At 37.2% G+C, this 24,355-nt stretch overlaps 1 protein-coding gene across 1 annotated transcript in view; it reads right to left on the bottom strand.

The window, feature by feature from the left end:
• The window catches only part of LOC133638755 (guanine nucleotide exchange factor VAV2-like), a 608,063-nt gene that overhangs the window by 177,046 nt on the left and 406,662 nt on the right, over nucleotides 1-24,355 (bottom strand). Inside the window, 1 exon segment of the mRNA XM_062031682.1 lies at nucleotides 6,865-6,923. Coding sequence (XP_061887666.1) covers nucleotides 6,865-6,923 — 59 coding nt within the window.

Raw genomic sequence — 24,355 nt, 5'->3', positions numbered from 1 at the left:
CCCCTCAGGGCTTATTAAGAGCGGGCATATGGCTCTTTTACGGCCGCTAATTATTAGTGGTTTGTTTAATTAACTTTTAGTATGATTTTTAAGTACATTTCTCATGAAACTCTTCATCCCCTTTTGAAATAGGCTAATAATTAGACTCTTCTAATTATTAGCCTATTGCTGACGTCAGTATTGGAGGAATGTTGGTGAGGGTTATGGAGTGAGTCATTAGATGCAATGACCTCACCTAAACACAACTTCAAGAATGGAAGAAGACCTTTAAAAAAAAGGGCTAATGCGATCAATGAACATTAGAGGAGAATGTATGTTTTTCAAAATAAAAGAACTGCTTTAATGCTTGAATCTCAATTTGTATTTCTAAAATGAAGATTGTTTCCCATAAATTAATTTCCAGGTGCTCCCTGTTCGTCCTCGCTTTTAAACACATTATAATGGGACTGCCTGTGAATGTAGCTCGTTGCACGGTGGACGTCATCGAAACTCGCAATGGAAGGATTGGGCCGGGCTGCGGGATTACAGACTGGGGCGATTTCTGAACTGAATCGCAAGATGGATCACATCATGGAAAAAGCTGGTAGGGGAAAAATTGGATATGAGGGCCAGCATGGACGAATAGAACAGACAAGCCATTGTAATGTCTGCTCGCGGAAAAACAAAAATCCTAATCTACGATTTGACTCCCTCGAATGGGCTTGATGCTCCAACAACAGGAGCAGGCTGTTCTGAAAACATCCCCGAGGACACCTCAATGATGGACGCTTTTGACCTCCCTCCCTCCCCAACGACACCTGGAGTCAAACTTTTGCTTGCATGCAGAACGGCTCCAGGCCTATGGACACTACATCAACACACCCAAGACAATGGGCATATACACACACACAACCCCTCCCCCACCCCACGCCTTCACTACCGCTTGATTCCCCTTCATAGCAGCAGTCGACCTCCATGGTCCCAAGGTAAAACTATGTTTTTCAAGGCAAAAACTGATTTTCAAGGTAAAAAATGATTTTCAAGGTAAAAAATGATTTTCAAAGTAAAAAATGATTTTCAAGGTAAAACATTTTTTTCAAGGTAAAAGTTAATTTTCAAGGTAAAAAATGATTTTCAGGGTAAAAAAAATTTTTCGAGGTAAAAGTCGATTTTCAAGGCAAAAAATTATTTTCAAGGTAAAAAATTATTTTCAAGGTAAAAAATTATTTTTAAGGTTAAAAAAAATGTTTTCAAAGTAAAAATTGATTTTCGAGGCAAAAACTGATTTTCAAGGTAAAAAAACATTTTCAAAGTAAAAAATTATTTTCAAGGTAAAACATTTTTTTCAAGGTAAAAGTTGATTTTCATGGTAAAAAATTATTTTCAAGGTAAAAAATGATTTTCAAGGCAAAAACTGATTTTCAAGGTAAAAAATTATTTTTAATGTAAAAAAAATGTTTTCAAGGTAAAAATTGATTTTCAAGGCAAAAAGTGATTTTCAAGGTAAAAAATGATTTTCAGGGTAAAAAAATTTTTTCGAGGTAAAAGTTGATTTTCAAGGCAAAAAATGATTTTCAAGGTAAAAAATGATTTTCAAGGTAAAAAATGATTTTTAAGGTTAAAAAAATGTTTTCAAGGTAAACATTGATTTTCGAGGCAAAAACTGATTGTCAAGGTAAAAAAAACATTTTCAAATTAAAAAATTATTTTCAAGGTAAAACATTTTTTTTCAAGGTAAAAGTTGATTTTCATGGTAAAAATTGATTTTCAAGGCAAAAAATGATTTTCAAGGCAAAAACTGATTTTCAAGGTAAAAAATTATTTTTAAGGTAAAAAAAATGTTTTCAAGGTAAAAATTGATTTTCAAGGCAAAAACTGATTTTCAAGGTAAAAAATTATTTTCAAGGTAAAAAATTATTTTCAAGGTAAAAAAAAAAATGTTTTCACGGTAAAAATTGATTTTCAAGGCAAAAACTGATTTTCAAGGCAAAAAATTATTTTCAAAGTAAAAAATTATTTTCAAGGTAAAACTTTTTTTTTCAAGGTAAAAGTTGATTTTCAAGGCATAAACTGATTTTCAAGGTAACATTTTTTTTTCAAGGTATGATATCACAATGAAGTCCAAGGTCTCGGTATGTTCTACAATTCATTCCAATGCAAGCATAAGACTTACAACTCATCCATGGTAAATATGCAGAGAGATAAAGGAATATAACATTTTCCAATGGTGCTGTTTTATACACGGTCATTTATAAGAATCTAAATTAGAACGTAACACATTAGATGATTTTTTTCCCTGAACATTAAAGCACAAAATGAGGAGCTGATTCTATCCATCAATACATAATGCATATTAACATGTTTCACCCCAGGCTACTGTCATGCACCAGTGCACACATATATAGGAATAAGTCCACAGTGCACACATATATAGGAATCAGACCACTGACCTGTGACATGTAACATTTAACAGGTCTTCTCCGGGCCAAGGAGCTAATGTGACCTCACTCAATACAGTCATGGATCCTATTATGGCGACTATATTGTCACTCGTGTTGGTTTAAACATGCAAAAAAACCTAAGATTAGGATATAATTCTGTTTCATACACATCAAATATTTATGCATGTACTACATTGCTCCTATGCCCAGCAGAGTTGCAATACTTAGATATGCAACATCCTTTTGTCCATTTTTGTGTGTGTGGCTTGTGTTTCTCCATGGGGGAAGTAGCCCAAATTGGATTTTTATCTATCCTATCTTCTTACATAAGAACTGCTGTTTTTTGGAAGTTCTGCCATTTTTATTGATTAAAATTGAAGTTATTTAACGAACAGGAAACAATACGTGAAGCTAGGCGAACACACATCTACAACACTAAATATATCCTGTGGTGTACACTGCAAAAAGTCAGTGTTCAAAAACAAGAACAAAAAATACAAAAATGAGGGGTATTTTACTTGAACTAAGCAAAATGATCTGCCAATAGAACAAGAAAATTCGGCTTGTCAAGACTTTCCAAAACAAGTAAAATTAGCTAACCTCAATGAACCCCAAAATACCTTAAAATAAGTATATTCTCACTAATAACAAGTGCAATTTTCTTGGTAGAAAAAAAAGAGAGACCTTTTTGCTCAATATGTTGAAAAATATTCTTGAATAAAGTAAATGCTAGTGCCATTATCTTGACATAATGATATGCGCTCGGCATTACATTTCTTGAAACCAGCAAACTTATACTAAAAACTAATTTATTGTTCTTAATGGAAAGGCAACAAGGCAACCGCTTGTTACTCTCGGGGTCTCCTAGCCGCTCAGGCAAATCATATTGTCTAAAAATGCATTTTTCCATTGATAACATGACATCATCGCACCAAGTGTGTGCTCCTTTTCAGTCAATTAGTGCGCATACACACTACCGTTCAAAAGTTTGGGGTCACCCAAACAATTTTGTGGTATAGCCTTCATTTCTAAGAACAAGAATAGACTGTCGGGTTTCAGATGAAAGTTCTCTTTTTCTGGCCATTTTGAGCCTTTAATTGACCCCACAAATGTGATGCTCCAGAAACTCAATCTGCTCAAAGGAAGGTCAGTTTTGTAGCTTCTGTAACGAGCTAAACTGTTTTCAGATGTGTGAACATGATTGCACAAGGGTTTTCTAATCATCAATTAGCCTTCTATGAAAAAAACTGTTATAGTCCGAAAAATACGGTACAATGCTAAATATATCCTGTGGTGTACCTCAGGGATCAATACTAGGACCAAAATGATTCAATCTTTATATAAATGACATTTGCAAAGTTACAAAAATATTTCACGTTAGTATTATTTGCGGATGATACAACGGCGTTTTGTTCAGGAGAGAACACACAGAAGCTAACACAAATAATAACAGAAGAAATGAACACGTTAAAAAGATGGTTTGACAAAAACAGACTATCTTTGAATCTCAGGAAAACAAAAAAAATGCTATTTTGGTAACAGTAGAAGAGAAAGTCAAACACAAATACAAATAGACGGAATAGAAATTGAAAGAGGAAATGAAACCCAATTTCTAGGTACCGTATTTTTCGGACTATAGGTTGCAGTTTTTTCCATAGTTTGGCCGAGGGTGTGACTTATACTCAGGAGCGACTTATGTGTGAAATTATTAACACATTACCGTAAAATACCAAATAATATTATTTATCTCATTCACGTAAGAGACTAGGCGTATAAGATTTCAAGGGATTTAGCGATTAGGAGTGACAGATTGTTTGGTAAACGTATAGCATGTTCTATATGTTATAGTTATTTGAATGACTCTTACCATAATATGTTACGTTAACATACCAGGCACGTTCTCAGTTGGTTATTTTTGCCACATATAACGTACACTTATTCAGCCTGTTGTTCACTATTCTTTATTTATTTTAAATTGCCTTTCAAATGTCTATTCTTGGTGTTGGATTTCATCAAATAAATGTCCCCAAAAAATACGACTTATACTCCAGTGCGACTTATATATGTTTTTTTCCTTCTTTATTATGCATTTTCGGCCGGTGCGACTTATACTCCGGAGCGACTTATAGTCCGAAAAATACCGTAAGTCGAAAACTGAAGCATATAAAAATTAGGGGGTACAAAAAGCGAGATATCACAAACTTTTATTCACCAATCTTAGAAATCACATGTTCTATTGCAGGCCTGGGCAATTATTTTGACTCGGGAGGGCCAAATTTAGAGGAAAAAAATTTGTCTGGGGGGCCGGTATATCGGATTTTTAGGAACACGAACACAAAAACTAACAAGGATGTCTGATTGAATGCTAAAAAATGTATTTTAAATTTTCTTACTGAATGAGACACCCAGAATGGGGTGGAGGGTGAAATTACATTTTTTTTTTTTTTTTTTTTTTTTTTTTTCATTAAGAAATACTATCATGTGTGCTTACGGACTGTATCCCTGCAGACTGTATTGATCTATATTCATATATAATGTATATATTGTGTTTTTTATGTTGATTTAATTTAAAAAAAAAAAAAAAAAAAATTCTTGTGCGGCCCGGTACAAACTCAAAAATAAATGTTTTGATGCATTCCAACTTATATCCAGGTGTTTGTGGTCCACATAAAATTATGTGCTCTAAATGTGTGCTTAGAGGACAGAGATTAGTTTCCAGTGCAGTCAAACAAGCATCGATTTTGTCACCTCGCAGCCAAACAGTCAATGTCAACAGTCAGAAGTCAGCAGGTTGAGTGTGTGTTTATTAAAGGCAAGAGACCTGAGCTGGCGTTCTATGTAGCGCCTTCATTTCCGCCTAATAGGTGCGATGTCTACGCCAGAGGTGTCAAAGTCGTTTACACTGAGGGCCACATCGCAGTTATGTTTGGCCCCAGAGGGCCCGCGTCTAATAGCGAATACTATTATGACACAATTTTATTCATGCATTTTTATTAGTAGATTTTTTAAACTAAAATGTAAAAAAAATATGGTAAGTTGCAATAATTTCACCTCAAAATGTAGTGTATATTACTGTAAATGGAAAAACAGTACTGCTGTTTTTATGGTTAAAAAAAGGCAGCTCAGTTGCCAGTATTTTAGTGTAAAATGTACATTTGTTTTTCTACTGTGAATAAAAAAAACTGCAATTTTACAGTAAAAATTTGGCACCTAAGCTGCCATTTTAATTGTTTGTTGTTTTTTTTATCGCAAATCAACAACTGTAGATTTTTCGGTGTATTACTGTAAATGCCACCACAGTTTATTAAAGTAAAAAAAAAAAAAGTACTGTTTTTTTTCATTTAGAGAAAAATGCTGTAAAAACCACAGTAAATTTCACAATTTTGCTACTTTTACAAAGCACAATTTAATGGATAACTTGATTTGAAATCACTATTGTTAGTATTTATTTCTCTTTAAAAAATGGTTTGAATGTTCGGTAATATATTTTTGCTTAATTAGGCTAATATTTAAGTTAACATAATTTGCGATTACAAGGAGTACATTTTTTTTTTCTACCAAAATATTAAGAAATAATACATTTAGTAAGAAAATTTACAGTACTTTATTGATACATATTTGTGAGGGGGTGGGGCGTGGCCTGCGGACCTGCAGCGACGCGGGTGTGCCAGGACCGGTTTCGAGATTACCGACAGGTGCGTAGATGGCCCACCTGGGCTGGCTTATCTAATCACCGGTCGCTCTGTTAAAGAGCAGCAGCCGGGAAGGAGAGGGGTTGTTGATGGTGGAGAGAAAACCCGAGCACGAACGAGAGTGAGGGGGCGAGACGGACAGAAATGACTGAAAACGAACACAAAAAACATTTATTGCAAAATAAATCATTGTTCAGAAAGATGAACGAGGCGGTCATGTCCATAATTGGTGGTCTGAAGAACCCGGAAGAGCAAGTCTTCCACAATATTATTTCCAGGCTTTCGAGGGCCAAATAAATTAAGTGGGGGGGCCACGTCTGGCCCCCGGGCCTTGAGTTCGACACATGTGATGTACACGATGTTCAGACACATCAAGTATATAAGTTTAAAAAAACGAAGAGTAATCAGAAGCTTATTTTAAAGCAGAAAGAGCAGTGAGAATTAAAAAAACATTTTTTTTTCATTATTGTGTGAGAAAAATGGCGCCGTCTGACTTAGACAGCAACACACATCAGGACGTATAACTCTAATTTACATGTTTGGATAAATGTATCACCCTTGTTTGAATGACAGGTGAAAATTACTGTGGAATATATTTTAGCGAGCAAGATGACACTCGCTAATTGGCCTTATGTCGTTATATGTGCAGTGTATTAGCCAAAAATGAGCAGCGGTAGTGCGTAGAAGTGTGAATACTCTAATAATTTCTCTCTATTATGGAATAATAAATGCTATTTAGAAATAAGATTTACCTGATTCCTTTGATTTGTGCAATGCTGTGATGGGAGATCCTCGACAGAGTGGATATTACCTGGAGAAAAAACAAACACATTGTCAGTCATACGAATAAAGTATGCTTTTTTTTTTGGCAACTAAAACATATTTTGACCAAAATGAGACACATCAAAACAAATACTTTGATTATATAATATAACATGTTTATTCTGCTACAAGCTGACATACAATAAAATGCAATTATTGGATTCGAGACCACCAAAATCAAAATAATAGGTAGATTAATGACGCAATATGTTAATGCATACGTCAACGGCTACATTAGGAGCCTTTGTTTGTTTACTTACTACTAAAGGACAATCTTGCAATAATAAACATATGTTTAATGTACCGTAAGATTTTTTTGTTAAAATAAAGCCAATAATGCAATTTTTTGTGGTCCCCTTTATTTAGAAAAGTAGCAAAAAACATTGAAAAAAATTTGGTACCGGTACCAAAATATTTGTATCAGGACAACATTAGAATCCATATGTGTTAAACATACTTGTATTATCATTAAACACATGTAACTTGTTCACAAAAATGTCTCTTTCATAAATCAATCAATCAATCAATCAATCAATGTTTGTTTATATAGCCCTAAATCAGAAGTGTCTCCAGAGGCAGCGGTGTGACAGACTTCATAGTAAGCACCTCAAACGATTTATATTTATTATTTAGGTTAGGGGTAAGGTTAAAGTTTTCATTGTATATTAGTGCGACCCCTCCACCCCTTTTAAGGGGACGAGCAATATGCGCATTCGTATAATTAGGAGGAGATGCCTCATTCAGCGCAAAAAAATCGTCTGGTTTGGGCCAGGTTTCGCAGAGACCAATGACGTTAAGATTGTTGTCTCTAATGACCTCATTAACTAATAACGTTTTGGAAGACAATGATCTTATGTTTAAAAAGCCCATATTATAGGTAGTGGGCTGTTTATATATTTATATATAAATGATATATATGAATGAAGTAGATCCCCTCCACTTGGTCAATTGAAAAGTAGCTGAAAGGTGTGGGCACACCTGGTGTAGATAAACATTATTTCTCTTACTTTTTTAGTTTAGTTTATTTGTCGTTATTTTGTGCTCTGTGGCTGTTGGTAATCAAGCACTGGATGTGCACATTTAAGATGATTTCATGCCGCCTTGAAACGAGAACAGCAGCTTTATGACGAAGAACTACAGATGGCGTACTTGCACGGTCTGGAGATGCCAAGTTTAGGATAGTGAGGGGAACCTCCTGTCTAAAATGCACCACACACACACACACACACACACACACACACACACACACACACACACACACACACACACACACACACACACACACACACACACACACACACACACACACACACACACACACACACACACACACACACATTCTTGTATGTGTTACCTTCTTGAGACCTCTGAAAAATGTCTACCTCTTAGGACCACCCTTTCTTGATATATAAAGATTTGTATTTACAACATTAATAATATATACATACTATGCAAATATAAAAAAAACTTGTTGTGAAAAATGAGTTGGAATTTCACAAGAAAAAGGTCACAATTTCACAAGAAAAACTCAGAATTTTGGCAGTGTTATAATAAAAGTCGTCATTTTACTCAACGCAAGTCAAAATTTTACAAGACAAACAGAACATTTGTGCAATATTATGATAAAAGTTGGAATATTACTCAATAACAGTCACAATTTTTACAAGAAAAGCTTAACATTTTGGCAATTTTATGAAAAGACTCGTAATGTTACTCGACAAAAGTCACAATTTAATAAGAACACTTTAAAATGTTAGCAATATTATAATAATAAACTGAATTCTACTTGGCAAAATTATGTCAAAAGTCATCATTTTACTAAAAAAAATTGGCAACATTGTGATAAAAGTCAGAATTTTATATGACAAATGTCACCATTTTGCATAAAAAAGTAATATTTTGACATAAAAAAGTATTACATTTACGAGAAAATATTGCCAAAAAAAATCCTGACTTTGGAGCAATGTTCACGGACTCTAGTATTTGGCTCTCTATTAGAGGCAACAGTTTTCCGTATTGGGACCGTGATTTCGGTCCTAACTTGTTCCCCGGTCCTCGTACTTTTTCTTGTTGATGTCTCAAGAAGGTCAGAAATACAAGAACACACACACACACACACACACGTCCTTGTATTTGTTACCTTCTTGAGACCTCCGTAAAATGTCTCCCTCTTTAGGACCACCCTTTCTTGATATATAAAGATTTGTATTTACAACATTAATAATATATACATACTATGCAAATATAAAAAAGCTTGTTGTGAAAAATGAGTTGGAATTTCACAAGAAAAAGGTCACAATTTCACAAGAAAAAGTATTACATTTGTATAAAAAATAATTTTACTCAACGCAAGTGAAAATTTTACAAGAAAAACGGAACATTTGTGCAATATTATGATAAAAGTTGGAATATTACTCGATAACAGTCAATTATTACAAGAAAAGCTATTTCATGAAAAGACTCGTAATTTTACTCGACAAAAGTCACAATTTAATAAGAACACTTTAAAATGTTAGCAATATTATAATAATAAACTAAATTTTACTTGGCAAAATTATGTCAAAAGTCATCATCACAACAAAAAATGTTTGCCAACATTGTGATAAAAGTCAGAATTTTATATGACAAATGTCACCACTTTGCATAAAAAAGAAATATTTTGACATAAAAAAGTAATAATTTTAAGAGAAAATATTGCCAAAAAATATCCTGACTTTGGAGCAATGTTCACGGACTCTAGTATTTGGCTCTCTATTAGAGGCAACGGTTTTCCGTATTGGGACCATGATTTCGGTCCTAACTTGTTCCCCGGTCCTCGTACATCTCCTTGTTGATGTCTCAAGAAGGAAATACAAGAACACACACACACACACACACACACACACACACACAAACACACGTCCTTGTATTTGTTACCCTCCTGAGACCTCCGAAAAATGTCTCCCTCTTTAGACCACCCTTTCTTGATATATAAAGATTTTTATTTAGAACATTAATAATGTATACATACTATGCAAATATAAAAAAGATTGTTGTGAAAAATTAGTTGGAATTTCCCAAGAAAAAGGTCATAATTTCACAAGAAAAAGTATTATATTTATAATAAAAGTCGTCATTTTACTCAACACAAGTCAAAATTTTACAAGAAAAACGGAACATTTGTGCAATATTATGATAAAAGTTGGAATATTACTCAATAACAGTCAGAATTTTTACAAGAAAAGCTTAACATTTTGGCAATTTTATGAAAAGACTCGACAAAAGTCACAATTTAAATAGAACACTTTAAAATGTTAGCAATATTATAATAATAAACTGAATTTTACTTGGCAAAATTATTAGGGATGTCCGATAATGGCTTTTTGCCGATATCCGATATTCCGATATTGTCCAACTCTTTAATTACCGATACCGATATCAACCGATACCGATATCTACCGATATATACAGTCGTGGAATTAACACATCATTATGCCTAATTTGGACAACCAGGTATGGTGAAGATAAGGTACTTTTAAAAAAAATGTATAAAATAAAATAAGATAAATAAATTAAAAACATTTTCTTGAATAAAAAAGAAAGTAAAATAATATAAAAACAGTTACATAGAAACTAGTAATTAATGAGAATTTGTAAAATTAACTGTTAAAGGTTAGTATTATTAGTGGACCAGCAGCACGCACAATCATGTGTGCTTACGGACTGTATCCCTTGCAGACTGTAATGATATATATTGATATATAATGTAGGAACCAGAATATTAATAACAGAAAGAAACAACCCTTTTGTGTGAATGAGTGTAAATGGGGGAGGGAGGTTTTTTGGGTTGGTGCACTAATTGTAAGTGTATCTTGTGTTTTTTATGTGGATTTAATAAAAAAAAACAAAAAAAAACAAACAACGATACTGATAATAAAAAAACCGATACCGATAATTTCCGATATTACATTTTAACGCATTTATCGGCCGAAAATATCGGCAGACCGATATTATCGGACATCTCTAAAAATTATGTCAAAAGTCATCATTTTACTAAAAGAAAATTCACTATTTTACAAAAACAACAACAAAAAATCGGCAACATTGTGATAAAAGTCAGAATTTTATTAGACAAATGTCACCATTTTGCATTAAAAAGTAATATTTTGACATAAAAAAGTAGTAATTTTACGAGAAAATATTGCAAAAAAAATCCTGACTTTGGAGCAATGTTCACGGATTCTAGTATTTGGCATTCTATTAGAGGCAACGGTTTTCTGTGATTTTGGTCCTAACTTGTTCACCGGTCCTCACACTTTTCTTTGTTGATGTCTCAAGAAGGGTAGAAATACAAGAACCCAGACACACACACACACACACACACACACACACACACACACACACACACACACACACACACACACACACACACACACACACAGACCCCCTCATCACAAACTCCGCCTCAGACGCCTCATTAACCACTCATGGGTGTATTTCAGCGTACAACAGCGTGTCGATGCCAGATGCCTCCTCCACAAAAAGGACACAATTGTTATCTCAACCACTCTTGCTTGGCAGGTGTGTCATCCACAGCCTCTCATCACTAAGTACGCACGCAATGGAGGCGTCTAAGAGGGTGACACATTTATCACATCGGCGGTGAGCAGATTTTAATGCGAAGACAAAGCCGAGCACTTCAGGTGCACTTGTGTGGAGTGTCGTCTTTCAAGCCCGGCTCACGTTCAATGAGCTGTTTTGGGCAACATTATGCATTTATCGGATTTGAGGGAAACCCTACCAGGGAATTTGCATGACATCATAATAACCCCGCATGGCTAAACAACCACGAAATGGTCATTTTCATGCTTAAATGGTTCCAATATGGGACCAGCCAACATCGCTTTCTAACACATGGGAGCTGAGTTTTGCTGAGGAGACAAAAAAAAGGATCATAAAAAGGAAAACAATGGTTTCAAATTAATGTTTAAGTATTTTTCTTTTAGGCATAATAGACAAAGTAATCATGTGACACCCTTTCAGCATCATTCATGTTTTAATATTATAATTTTTTAAAAAAGGGATCTATAATGAATGTCGTCTTTTCGGACTTAAAATGTCTTCATAACGTTCATGCATTTTTTTGCACGCCGTTTTAGATACTTTTGTCTGCGTGGTTCAAGTGAAGTGAAGTGAAGTGAAATATGTTTATGATAATAAAAAAAAAATACAAAATTTCCTCCTGCAGGAGGAAAAGTCACCGCCGCTGTCCATGGTACTGAGGACGAGCACCATCGGGCAGGGGCGGGGGGGCATGTGCTGACGGCGAGACACAGCTGGCAGGTGATTAGATTTCACAGGTGGTACGTGTTGACTTACCGTATTTTTCAGACTATAAATCACAGTTTTTTTTCGTAGTTTGGCCGGGGGTGCGACTTATACTCAGGAGCGACTTATGTGTGAATTTATTAACACATTACCGTAAAATATCAAATAATATTATTTATCTCATTCACATAAGAGACTAGACGTATAAGATTTCATGGGATTTAGCGATTAGGAGTGACAGATTGTTTGGTAAACGTATAGCATGTTCTATATCAGGGGTCACCAACGCGGTGCCCGCGGGCACCAGGTAGCCTGTAAGGACCAGATGAGTAGCCCGCTGGCCTGTTCTAAAAATAGCTCAAATAGCAGCACTTACCAGTAAGCTGCCTCTATTTTTTAAATTGTATTTATTTACTAGCAAGCTGGTCTCGCTTTGCCCGACATTTTTAATTCTAAGAGAGACAAAACTCAAATAGAATTTGAAAATCCAAGAAAATATTTTAAAGACTTGGTCTTAACTTGTTTAAATAAATTCATTATTTTTTTTTACTTTGCTTCTTATAACTTTCAGAAAGACAATTTTAGAGAAAAAATACAACCTTAAAAATGATTTTAGGATTTTTAAACACATATACCTTTTTACCTTTTAAATTCCTTCCTCTTCTTTCCTAACAATTTAAACCAATGTTCAAGTAAATTTATTTTTTTTATTGTAAAGAATAATAAATACATTTTAATTTAATTCTTCATTTTAGCTTCTGTTTTTTCAACGAAGAATATTTGTGAAATATTTCTTCAAACTTATTATGATTAAAATTCAAAAAAAATATTCTGGCAAATCTAGAAAATCTGTAGAATCAAATTTAAATCTTATTTCAAAGTCTTTTGAATTACTTTTAAAATGTTTGTTCTGAAAAATCTAGAAGAAATAATGATTTGTCTTTGTTAGAAATATAGCTTGGTCCAATTTGTTATATACAGTATTCTAAAAAAAATTGTAGATTGGATTTTAACCTATTTAAAACATGTCATCAAAATTCTAAAATTAATCTTAATCAGGAAAAATTACTAATGATGTTCCATAAATTCTTTTTTTAATTTTTTCAAAAAGATTCAAATTAGCTAGTTTTTCTCTTCTTTTTTTCGGTTGAAATTTGAATTTTAAAGAGTCGAAATTGAAGATAAACTATGTTTCAAAATTGAATTGTCATTTTTTTCGTGTTTTCTCCTCTTTTAAACCGTTCAATTAAGTGTAAATATAATTAATTATTAATAATAACATTGAGTTAAGGTAAATTGAGCAAATTGGCTATTTCTGGCAATTTATTTAAGTGTGTATCAAACTGGTAGCCCTTCGCATTAATCAGTACCCAACAAGTAGCTCTTGGTTTCAAAAAGGTTGGTGACTCCTGTTCTATATGTTATAGTTATTTGAATGACTCTTACCATAATATGTTACGTTAACATACCAGGCACGTTCTCAGTTGGTTATTTATGCCTCATATAACGTACACTTATTCAGCCTGTTGTTCACTATCCTTTATTTATTTTAAATTGCCTTTCAAATGTCTATTCTTGGTGTTGGCTTTTATCAAATAAATTTCCCCCAAAAATGCGACTTATACTCCAGGGCGACTTATATATGTTTTTTCCCTTCTTTATTGTGCATTTTCGGCAGGTGCGACTTATACTCCGGTGCGACTTACACTCCGAAAAATACGGTAATCATCTGTTGTCTTTAACAGTAAGCGGCCGGGAGCAGAGGGAGAGAGAGGATACGGACGTGACTGAAAAGTCCCGTTCTGGGAGAGAAAACTGTTGATAAAAATATATGAGCATTAAAACTTTGGTACAACCTGCAAGCTTGGATCCTTTGAAGTGTCTGTCAGTGGGACCGCTGGGAAGCGACTTCCACAGTTAATAAAAAAAGTTACATTTTCGTGTAATTCCCGCACATGTTTTATTTTGGTAAATTCTACAGAAACATATTTATTTCTTATATTTATTTTAAAAGTGTTGTTTTATTTTCCTATTCGCAGTGCCTCTTTTTTTAAAACATTTTCTCTACTAAAAAGTAGCTAGCATGAGCTTAGTGGGTTTTTGTTGCTTCACACACACCTCTTTGTTTGTGGTGAAAATGGCTTTGTTGTGACCACTTCCTCAAACTAAGACATTGTTTCTTCCGTGTTTGATGACGGAGTGTGTGAACCACAGCCCCGCCCCCCTATGTACATGGAGGGGGAGGGACACTTCCGCATCAATCACTTGTCCATTTGGTTATGGATTAAGTTTATTTCGAACATGCTATACAGTGGAGCGGTATAGCTTGGTTGGTAGAGTGGCCGTGCCAGCAACTTGAGGGTTCCAGGTTCGATTCCCACTTCCGCCATCCTAGTCACTGCCGTTGTGTCCTTGGGCAAGACACTTTACTTACCTGCTCCCAGTGCCACCCGCACTGGTTTAAATGTAACTCAGATATTGGGTTTCACTATGTAAAAGCGCTTTGAGTCACTAGAGAAAAGCGCTATATAAATATAATTCACTTCACTTCACTCTTAAGACCTCATTGTTGGCTTTGTAAGATCATGTTACCTGTAAATTAAAAAAAGTTCATGCGAATCTACCTGTTTGTTATCTGTTTATTTAAAAAAAAAATCTGAATTGATAAGAGAAACGACAAAGAACTGAATCGAAAGTGGATTCGGGACCGGACCTTTTTTTTTTATCAATGTCCATCCCTAATTATAGGTCCCCATTTATATGTAATCTGTCTTAGTGGTTGGCAGATGAAAGAAGGCACGTCCAAAGTAAAACAAAAAAGGCATGTTTGAGAATTTAAATGAAACAGGCAGGTGGATGATCAGATCTGTCCAAACACAGCTGGGCTGGCATGGATCCAGAAAGGTCAGAGCCGGGCCAAAGCCTGCTTGGCCCGTTGGTGACAACCCTGGATCGTGCCAGCATTGAGCGAGTTAGCGTGACTTACGCATATCGCGGGGGAAAAAAGTCTGTTGGAATCAAATCGAGAGCGTCCTTGACGATTGCTAAAAGTCACACCGCCGATGTGTCAATCACGTTGCAATTCATGTCACACAACGTGAAAAGCCCGCACTGGGCCTGTGACGACGCCTCGTGGCGTCATGACGAATGCTAATTAGCAATCTGTTTGCAGAGGACGTACGAAGATGACTTCTCACATTGTGACAAGTAATCAAGGGCCAATAATGGAGGACACTTTAATGAAGAGATGCAGAGTATGTTTGGTTTTTGTGGAAGAAACTGAGTTGTAGTTCCTCTTCTTTGACTATTTATTAAGATTTCCTATGAAAAACAGTTCAGTTTACATTTGATATATACATCATGGACTATGACTTGAACTCTAACAGCAAAAACAGCAAAAAAGTACCACTGATAGTCACACTGTCTTAACGCAACTTACTGCGAGGATTGTTCTCCCAGGAAGCAAACAGACTTTTCTGGACAAGGCGTGAAGGTAGGAACATATTTATTAATTAATAAATCCTACACAGGACAAAAGTCAGGAACTAAAACAAAAGGAAAGCGTGCCGATTGCACGAGAGGCTAAGGGACATACAACTTAAAGCAGGAAACATACGCTAACACTTAGCCTGAACTATGGACATGAAACAAACAAAACCTACTGTGGCAAGAAACGAGCAGCATGAACTAAGCAATCGCATGACACGAGCAATGACGCCAGGACGACTAACTGGGAATAATAGTCTCTTGATTAGAGCAGGTGCGTGTCCCGAACACATGAGGCAGGTGGAACTAATGAGTCGCCATGGTAACTAAACAAACAAGGGAGCGCAAACAGGAACTAAAAGAGTCCAAAACTAACAAAAAATAACAAAAACATGATCCAGACCACAGATCATGACACACACACACACTAGTTGTGGTGAAATTACCCTGTGCATTGACCCATCCCCTTGTTCCACCCCCTGGGAGGAGAGGGGAGCAGTGAGCAGCAGCGGCAGCCACGCTCAAGGAATCATTTTTGGTGATTTAACCCCCAATTCCAACCCTTGATGCTGAGTGCCAAGCAGGGAGGTAATGGGTCCCATTTTTATAGTCTTTGGTATGACTCGGACGGGGTTTGAACTCACGACCTACCCATCTCAGGCCGGACACTCTAACCACTAGGTTTTAATATGTTTTCTTTAGAAGGACAAACATGACACAAGCCTTCCTAATTGTTAGAAATCCTACTGTTTGTGTTATACATGCTTCACTGATGAGAGTTTTCACCTAATTTCAGCGGTCTTCGTACTCGCCGTAGTTTGATCGCAAGTACAACTTTCTCCGACGCTGCCACAGAAAGACGTGTTTTATGCCACTCGTTCTTCAATGGAACTGGTGCTTTACGGAGAGTAAATGGGACAATGAAAAAGGAGGATTACCTCCAAATTCTTCCGGACAACCTAAACTCGCCGTAGTTTTGATTACAAGTACAACTTTCTCCGACGCTGCCACAGAAAGACGTGTTTTATGCCACTCGTTCTTTGTCTCATTTTGGACGCATTTTGGCTTAAAAACTGACGATAAAGGTAAAGTTATAACACTGAAACGCCCTCAGGAAGAGGTGCTTTAAGACATAGAAATAGAATACAATAGAATAGAAAGTACTTTATTGATCCCTGGGGGAAATTCACCACCACAGTTCGCTCACAATAGACAATAATAATAATACATAATAATAAATAATATAATATATATAATATATGAATTATATATATATATATATATATATATATATATATATATATATATATATATATATATATATATATATATATATATATATATATATATATATATATATATATAAATATAAATATATTATTGGCTAGCTTGTTAGCGGCTGATGTCCATCCGCAGTCTGCAGTGTTTTAGCTACTTCTAAATCACGAATCTTCGCCTCCATGGCGACAAATAAAGTAAGTTTCTTATAAGTATCATCCCTGCAGGACGAGGAATAGCTAAACACGCTTCACTACACACCGTGGGAGGATACAATAGCTCACCGGCTTCACAATGGAAACAAACGCCATGGGTGGATCTACAGCTGACATCCACTGTAATGATACCAAGTACAAGACCGTGTCCAGTTGATACTACTTTGATTACATCTATACACAAAATCTTTTATCGTTTTTTCTTTACATTTATATAATGTTTATAAACTCAGGAAATATGTCCCTGGACACGTGAGGACTTAAATTACCACTTGGTATCTTGAAATGATACCCAAAATTGTGGTATCATTCAAAACTAATGTAAAGTATCCAAACAACAGAATAATAAGTGATTATTACATTTTAACTAGAGATGTCCGACAATATCGGACTGCCGATATTATCGGCCGATAAATGCTTTAAAATGTAATATCGGAAATTATCGGTATCAGTTTCAAAATTATCGGTATCGGTTTCAAAAAGTAAAATGTATGACTTTTTAAGACGCAGCTGTGTACATGGACGTAGGGAGAAGTACAGAGCGCCAATCAAGCCCAGTCACATAATATCTACGACTTTTCACACACACAAGTGAATGCAAGGCATACTTGGTCAACAGCCATACAGGTCACACTGAGGGTGTCCGTATAAACAACTTTAACACTGTTACAAATATGCGCCACACTGTGAACCCACACCAAACAAGAATGACAAACACATTTCGGGAGAACAGGCGCACCGTAACACAACATAAACACAACAGAACAAATACCCAGAACCCCTTGCAGCACTAACTCTTCCGGGACACTACAATATAAACCCCCCTTACCCCCTAACCCCCCCGCCCTCCCTCATGCTCTCTCAGGGAGAGCATGTCCCAAATTCCAATCTGCTGTTTTGAGACATGTTAAAAAAAAAAAAAGCACTTTGTGACTTCAATAATAAATATGGCAGTGCCATGTTGGCATTTTTTTCCATAATTTGAGGTGATTTATTTTGGAAAACCTTGTTACATCGTTTAATGCATCCAGCGGGGCATCACAACAAAATTAGGCATAATAATGTGTTAATTCCACGACTGTATATATCAGTATCGGTTGATATCGGTAATTAAGTGTTGGACAATATCGGATATCGGCAAAAAAGCCATTATCGGACATCTCTAATTTTAACAGAAGTGTAGATAGAACATGTTAAAAGAGAAAGTAAGCAGATATTAACAGTAAATGAACAAGTGGATGAATAATTCATTTTCTACCACTTGTCCTTCATAATGTTGACAAATTAATAGTTGTATAAATGACACAATATGTTACTGCATATGTCAGCAGCTAAATTAGGAGCCTTTGTTTGCTTACTTACTAAAAAAAGACAAGTTGTCTAGTATGTTCACTATTTTATTTAAGGACAACATTGTAAAAATAAACATATGTTTAATGTACCCTAAGATTTTTTGTTGAAATAAAGCCAATTTTTGTGGTCCCCTTTATTTAGAAAAGTATCAAAATACATTTTGGGACCGGTACCGGTACCAAAACATTGGTATCGGGACACAACCCGAGCTGATAAGTAAAGACAATCTCCTCAGTTCCATTCAGCAATGCGTGCCTCCAAGAGTTCCCAATCAACTTTTCCCTTCTTTTTTTTTTTTTGTGTCCGCCTCAGTTTCTGTGATCCTCCCTACCTCTAATATACTCAGACTCTCTTTTTCTTATCCGTCGCTTCAGTCAAAGCTCGGGAGTCTTTACACATTATTAATTTCTCTCTCATCTCCTTCTCCCCAGGGGGTCTTAACGCCGTGGCTAGCCAGAGACCAAAGCTTCTAGGACTCTTAAAAAAAAAAAAAAAAGGCACGACAGAGGAAGAGCTCGGGTTCCAAAAACCCCAAACTAATATTTTACCTTATTTGCCAACACATAAGCCGATTTCCATCCCCCTCACCCACATTTGACCCCGGTCTGCCGTTGAGGAGTGCGTAATTGAAGGCACATGTGGACTCTTCTTTGTTTCTGCACGAGGGTGACGTGCAACATTTGCATCGCATTTGTGTTTTCCTGCATGCCAAAGCAAAAATGTGTGAAGCTTGGCGAGTTTAGATGGCTGATTGACAGTTCATTTTAGAGTCAGGAGAAAACCTAGACAACAAAACAAGTACAGTAGGTATGTGTGTTATTCAGGGCTCGAGTTTAACCGCGGCAACTTCCGCGACCGCCCTCGTCATTTGCCGTAATGCCTTAAAAAAAAAACGACCAGCATTCACAGCAAGGACATGCCGTGACCGCCCTTGACTTTTTACTTCTTAATGGACCAGGGATGTGACGGTAAACGATAAAATGATAAACTGCGGTAAAAATCTGCACGGTTTACTAATACCGTTTGGAAAACAACACACGGACCTCGCTCTTGAGATGTTGTTCACCTGGTAAATAGACAACATCCGAAGTCTGGTTGTTTTAAGGCCACACTTGCCTTGTCCTTAAAAAGTTAAAATTCGAGGCCTGGTTATTGGGTGGGCAGAATTAACTACAGGAGGAGGCCAGGGTGTTTTCAAACGCACTCTTTAACGTAACTTATAAACAGTATATATATATATATATATATATATATATATATATATATATATATATATATATTATATATATAATAGTATGATATATATATATATATATATATATATATATATATATATATATTATATATATATATGTATATATATATATATACTATATATATATATATATATATATATATATATATATATATATATATATATATATATATATATATTTTTTTTTTTTTTTTTTAATTTTTTTTTTATTATATATATGCATGCAGGGACAAGCGGGTAGAAAATGGATGGATGGATGATCGATGCATGCAAGCATGCATGCTTTGGAGCCCCTGAAAATAATGTTTGCCTTGGTGCCCTTCCAACTTGCCTTGGTGCCCTAAAATATGAGCCCTCCTTTAAGGCAACACTTACCTTGACCTTCCATCCATCCATCCATCCATCCATCCATCCATCCATCTTCTTCCGCTTATCCGAGGTCGGGCCGCGGGGGCAGCAGCCTAAGCAGGGAAGCCCAGACTTCCCTCTCCCCAGCCACTTCGTCCAGCTCTTCCCGAGGGATCCCGAGGCGTTCCCAGGCCAGCCGGGAGACATAGTCTTCCCAACGTGTCCTGGGTCTCTCCCCGTGGCCTCCTACCGGTTGGACGTGCCCCTAAACACCTCCCTGGGGAGGGCGTTCGGGTGGCATTCTGACCAGATACCCGAACCACCTCATCTAGCTCCTCTCGATGTGGAGGAGTAGCGGCTTTACTTTGAGCTTCCCCCAGATGGCAGAGCTTCTCACCCTATCTCTAAGGGAGAGCCCCACCACCCGGCGGAGGAAACTCATTTGGGCCACTTGTACCCGTGATCTTGTCCTTTCGTCATAACCCAAAGCTCATGACCATAGGTGAGTATGGGAACGTAGATTGACCGGTAAATTGAGAGCTTTGCCTTCCGGCTCAGCTCCTTCTTCACCACAACAGATCGATACAGCGTCCGCATTACTGAAGACGCCGCACCGATCCGCCTGTCGATCTCACGATCCACTCTTCCCCCACTCGTGAACAAGACTCCGAGGTACGTGAACTCCTCCACTTGGAGCAGGGTCTCCTCCCCAACCCGGAGATGGCATTCCACCCTTTTCCGGGCGAGAACCATGGACTCGGACTTGGAGGTGCTGATTCTCATCCCAGTCGCTTCACATTTAGAAAATGGATGGATGGATGATGGATGCATGCATGCATGCATGCTTTGGAGCCCCTGAAAATAATGTTTGCCTTGGTGCCCTAAAATATGAGCCCCCCTTTAAGGCAACACTTGCCTTGACCTTAGAAAGTAAAAATTCAATGCCTGGTTACTGGGTGGCATACTTAACAACGGGAGGAGGCCGGGTGTTGGTGTTTGCAAACACACTCCACCTTTGCACAATGCCAGACTTCGCCAAGTATGGCTTCTGTCCCTCGAGAAATTCAATCAACTCTTTTTCGTTGTGCAACCAACCAGCAGACATCCAGGGAATTGTTTCCCCCCGGTAACCGTGCAAATATGCATGCACGTCAGTTTCGACATGAATCAAGTCCAAGGGCAGCTATGATCTGTTCTGATCTTAAAACCAGGACCCGGATATCTATTGACAGACCACCATTACCACCAATGTTGTTTATATTAAAGGTAGTCGTGGCGCGGGTACATCTTCCGCCCACAAATCGATGCAAGCCTTGGAAGATATCCAGCATTCCGCTTTTGCATTTCCCACGTCGGGTGTCTCTCCTTGATAGTGTGATATATTTATTGAGTCTTCACACTTTGATCCGACAACATTGGTCTGCCCGTGCGAGCTCGCCAAAGGAGAATATCTAAAGGGAAAGGAGGACTGGAGAGCCGAGGACAGATGGCTGAGAGGGAACCCTGCATGGCAAACATCAATAATAGACAAGAGGAGCAACAGCTGAGCCCGTGCAGGCGTCTGTTGGTGTGTCCCACTGCCTTCAGCCATTAAAACATGTTCCTTTTGTTCCTTTAACACCAACTCTCTTCAATCTGCCTTTTACACTTCCCTTTTCTGTATTCAAGAAAAACGGGGCTAATCAACTAGCAGGCAGCGGGCCAAATTAGGCATAGTTCAAAGCTTGGTTTGATTTTTCGGACTATAAGGCGCACTTAAAATCCTTTCATTTTCAAAAAAAATGGACAGTACTCCTTATAACCCGGTGCGCCTAATGTACGGAATCATTTTGGTTGCGCTTACCGACTTCGCAGCTATTTTATTTGGTACATGTTGAAATGATAAGTGTGACCAGTAGATGGCAGTTGTTAGGATCCGCTGCTCGGATCACAGTTTGTTTACTTTTTAGTGTTTCTGTTGCCATGACGGCAGATTGTGCTCACCTGCCTCTGGTTAGCGTTCGGGACGCGCACCTGTTGCCCGAGCGCTAATCAGAGGGCTATTTAGTCTTTGCCCGGGCCTCACTCGGCCTGGCTGCCTAATTTGCTTTTACGCAACAGCTAACGACCACTTTGTTTCCTGCTAGCTTTCATGCTATGTATTTTTGCTTGCTAGCTCCCACGCTAGCCCCTTTGTTTTTTGTCTTCCGTGCTATGAGCACGTTTTTGTTTTTTTCTGTCTGATTTATTTGCTGAAATAAATCATTTTCCTACCTGCAAGCTGTGTCCGAAGCCGTCTGCATCCTTGGGAGAACACCTCGCACCACGATGCGACCCCGTCGTTACAGTATTTAAGCAAATAAATCATATCAGGGGAAAAAACAAAGACGTGTACATAGCACAAAAGACAAAAAACAAAGGGGCTAGCGTGGGAGCTAGCAAGCAAAAATACATAGCATGAAAGCTAGCAGGAAACAAAGTGGTCGTTAGCTGTTGCGTGAAAGCAAATTAGGCAGCCAGGCCGAGTGAGGCCCGGGCAAAGACTAAATAGCCCTCTGATTAGCGCTCGGGCAACAGGTGCGCGTCCCGAACGCTAACCAGAGGCAGGTGAGCACAATCTGCCGTCATGGCAACAGAAACAAACACACGTGACACTAAAAAGTAAACAAACTGTGATCCGAGCAGCGGATCCTAACAGCAGTCACACATAAGAGATACGTGTCGGCTGCAATAAGACTTAAGTAAACAACACCAAAATGCATACTTGCCAACCTTGAGACCTCCGATTCCGGGGGGTGGGGGGTGGGGCGGGGCGTGGTCGGGGGGTGGGAGGGGGGCGTGGTTGGGGGCGTGGTTAAGAGGGGAGGAGTATATTTACAGCTAGAATTCACCAACTCAAGTATTTCATATATATATATATATATATATATATATATATATATATATATATATATATATATATATATATATATATATATATATATATATATATATATATATATATATTGTTGGAAGCATGTCCATATTTAAGTGTTACTTCTTTCTAAACTCCTATAGTCATATAAAGAATAGCTAGTATTCTTCCTTCTTTTGAGTCTCATAGTAAGGTGTTGGCCTTCTAGATTGGAATGTGTCAGAGTAGAGATAACTCGGAGTAGTCTAAACAAAGCGAGTGGGGGCGAGGGACAGACGGAAGATCACGGGACCTCCGGGAGACCGATCTGGACCGGGCTAGGGAACGCTTGGGTGCTGGGTTGGTCTCAGGTTTGTCCTCTAAGCTTTGAGAATAAACTACAAAATACCAACTATTGCCTGGAGATTGAATATAAACATCAGCGTATTGCCATAAAAAGAATCTGGGAGAGACTAGCTATTTTAATTCCCCATTGGAGGAATGCTGCTCGACGCAACAATATATATATATATATATATATATATATATACACTACCGTTCAAAAGTTTGGGGTCACCCAAACAATTTTGTGGAATAGCCTTCATTTCTAAGAACAACAATAGACTGTCGAGTTTCAGATGAAAGTTCTCTTTTTCTGGCCATTTTGAGCGTTTAATTGACCCCACAAATGTGATGCTCCAGAAACTCAATCTGCTCAAAGGAAGGTCAGTTTTGTAGATCCTGTAACGAGCTAAACTGTTTTCAGATGTGTGAACATGATTGCACAAGGGTTTTCTAATCATCAATTAGCCTTCTGAGCCAATGAGCAAACACATTGTACCATTAGAACACTGGAGTGATAGTTGCTGGAAATGGGCCTCGATACACCTATGTAGATATTGCACCAAAAACCAGACATTTGCAGCTAGAATAGTCATTTACCACATTAGCAATGTATAGAGTGTATTTCTTTGAAGTTAAGACTAGTTTAAAGTTATCTTCATTGAAAAGTACAGTGCTTTTCCTTCAAAAATAAGGACATGTCAATGTGACCCCAAACTTTTGAACGGTAGTGTATATTTTTGGTGTTATGAGTCATATTGCAGTTTACACATATCTCTTATGTGTGACTGCCATCTACTGGTCACACTTATCATTACACCATGTAACAAATGAAATAGCTTCGAGGTCGGTAAGCACAACCAGAATTATTAGGCGCACCGGGTCATAAGGCACACTGTCGAGTTTTGAGAAAATGAAAGGATTTTAAGTGCACCTTATAGTCCAAAAAATACGGTATGACCTCT

The sequence above is a fragment of the Entelurus aequoreus genome, linkage group LG21 (assembly GCF_033978785.1).
Source record: "Entelurus aequoreus isolate RoL-2023_Sb linkage group LG21, RoL_Eaeq_v1.1, whole genome shotgun sequence".
In the NCBI taxonomy this organism is placed as follows: Eukaryota; Metazoa; Chordata; class Actinopteri; order Syngnathiformes; family Syngnathidae; genus Entelurus; species Entelurus aequoreus.
This window is presented reverse-complemented; position numbering and strand designations above follow the sequence as displayed.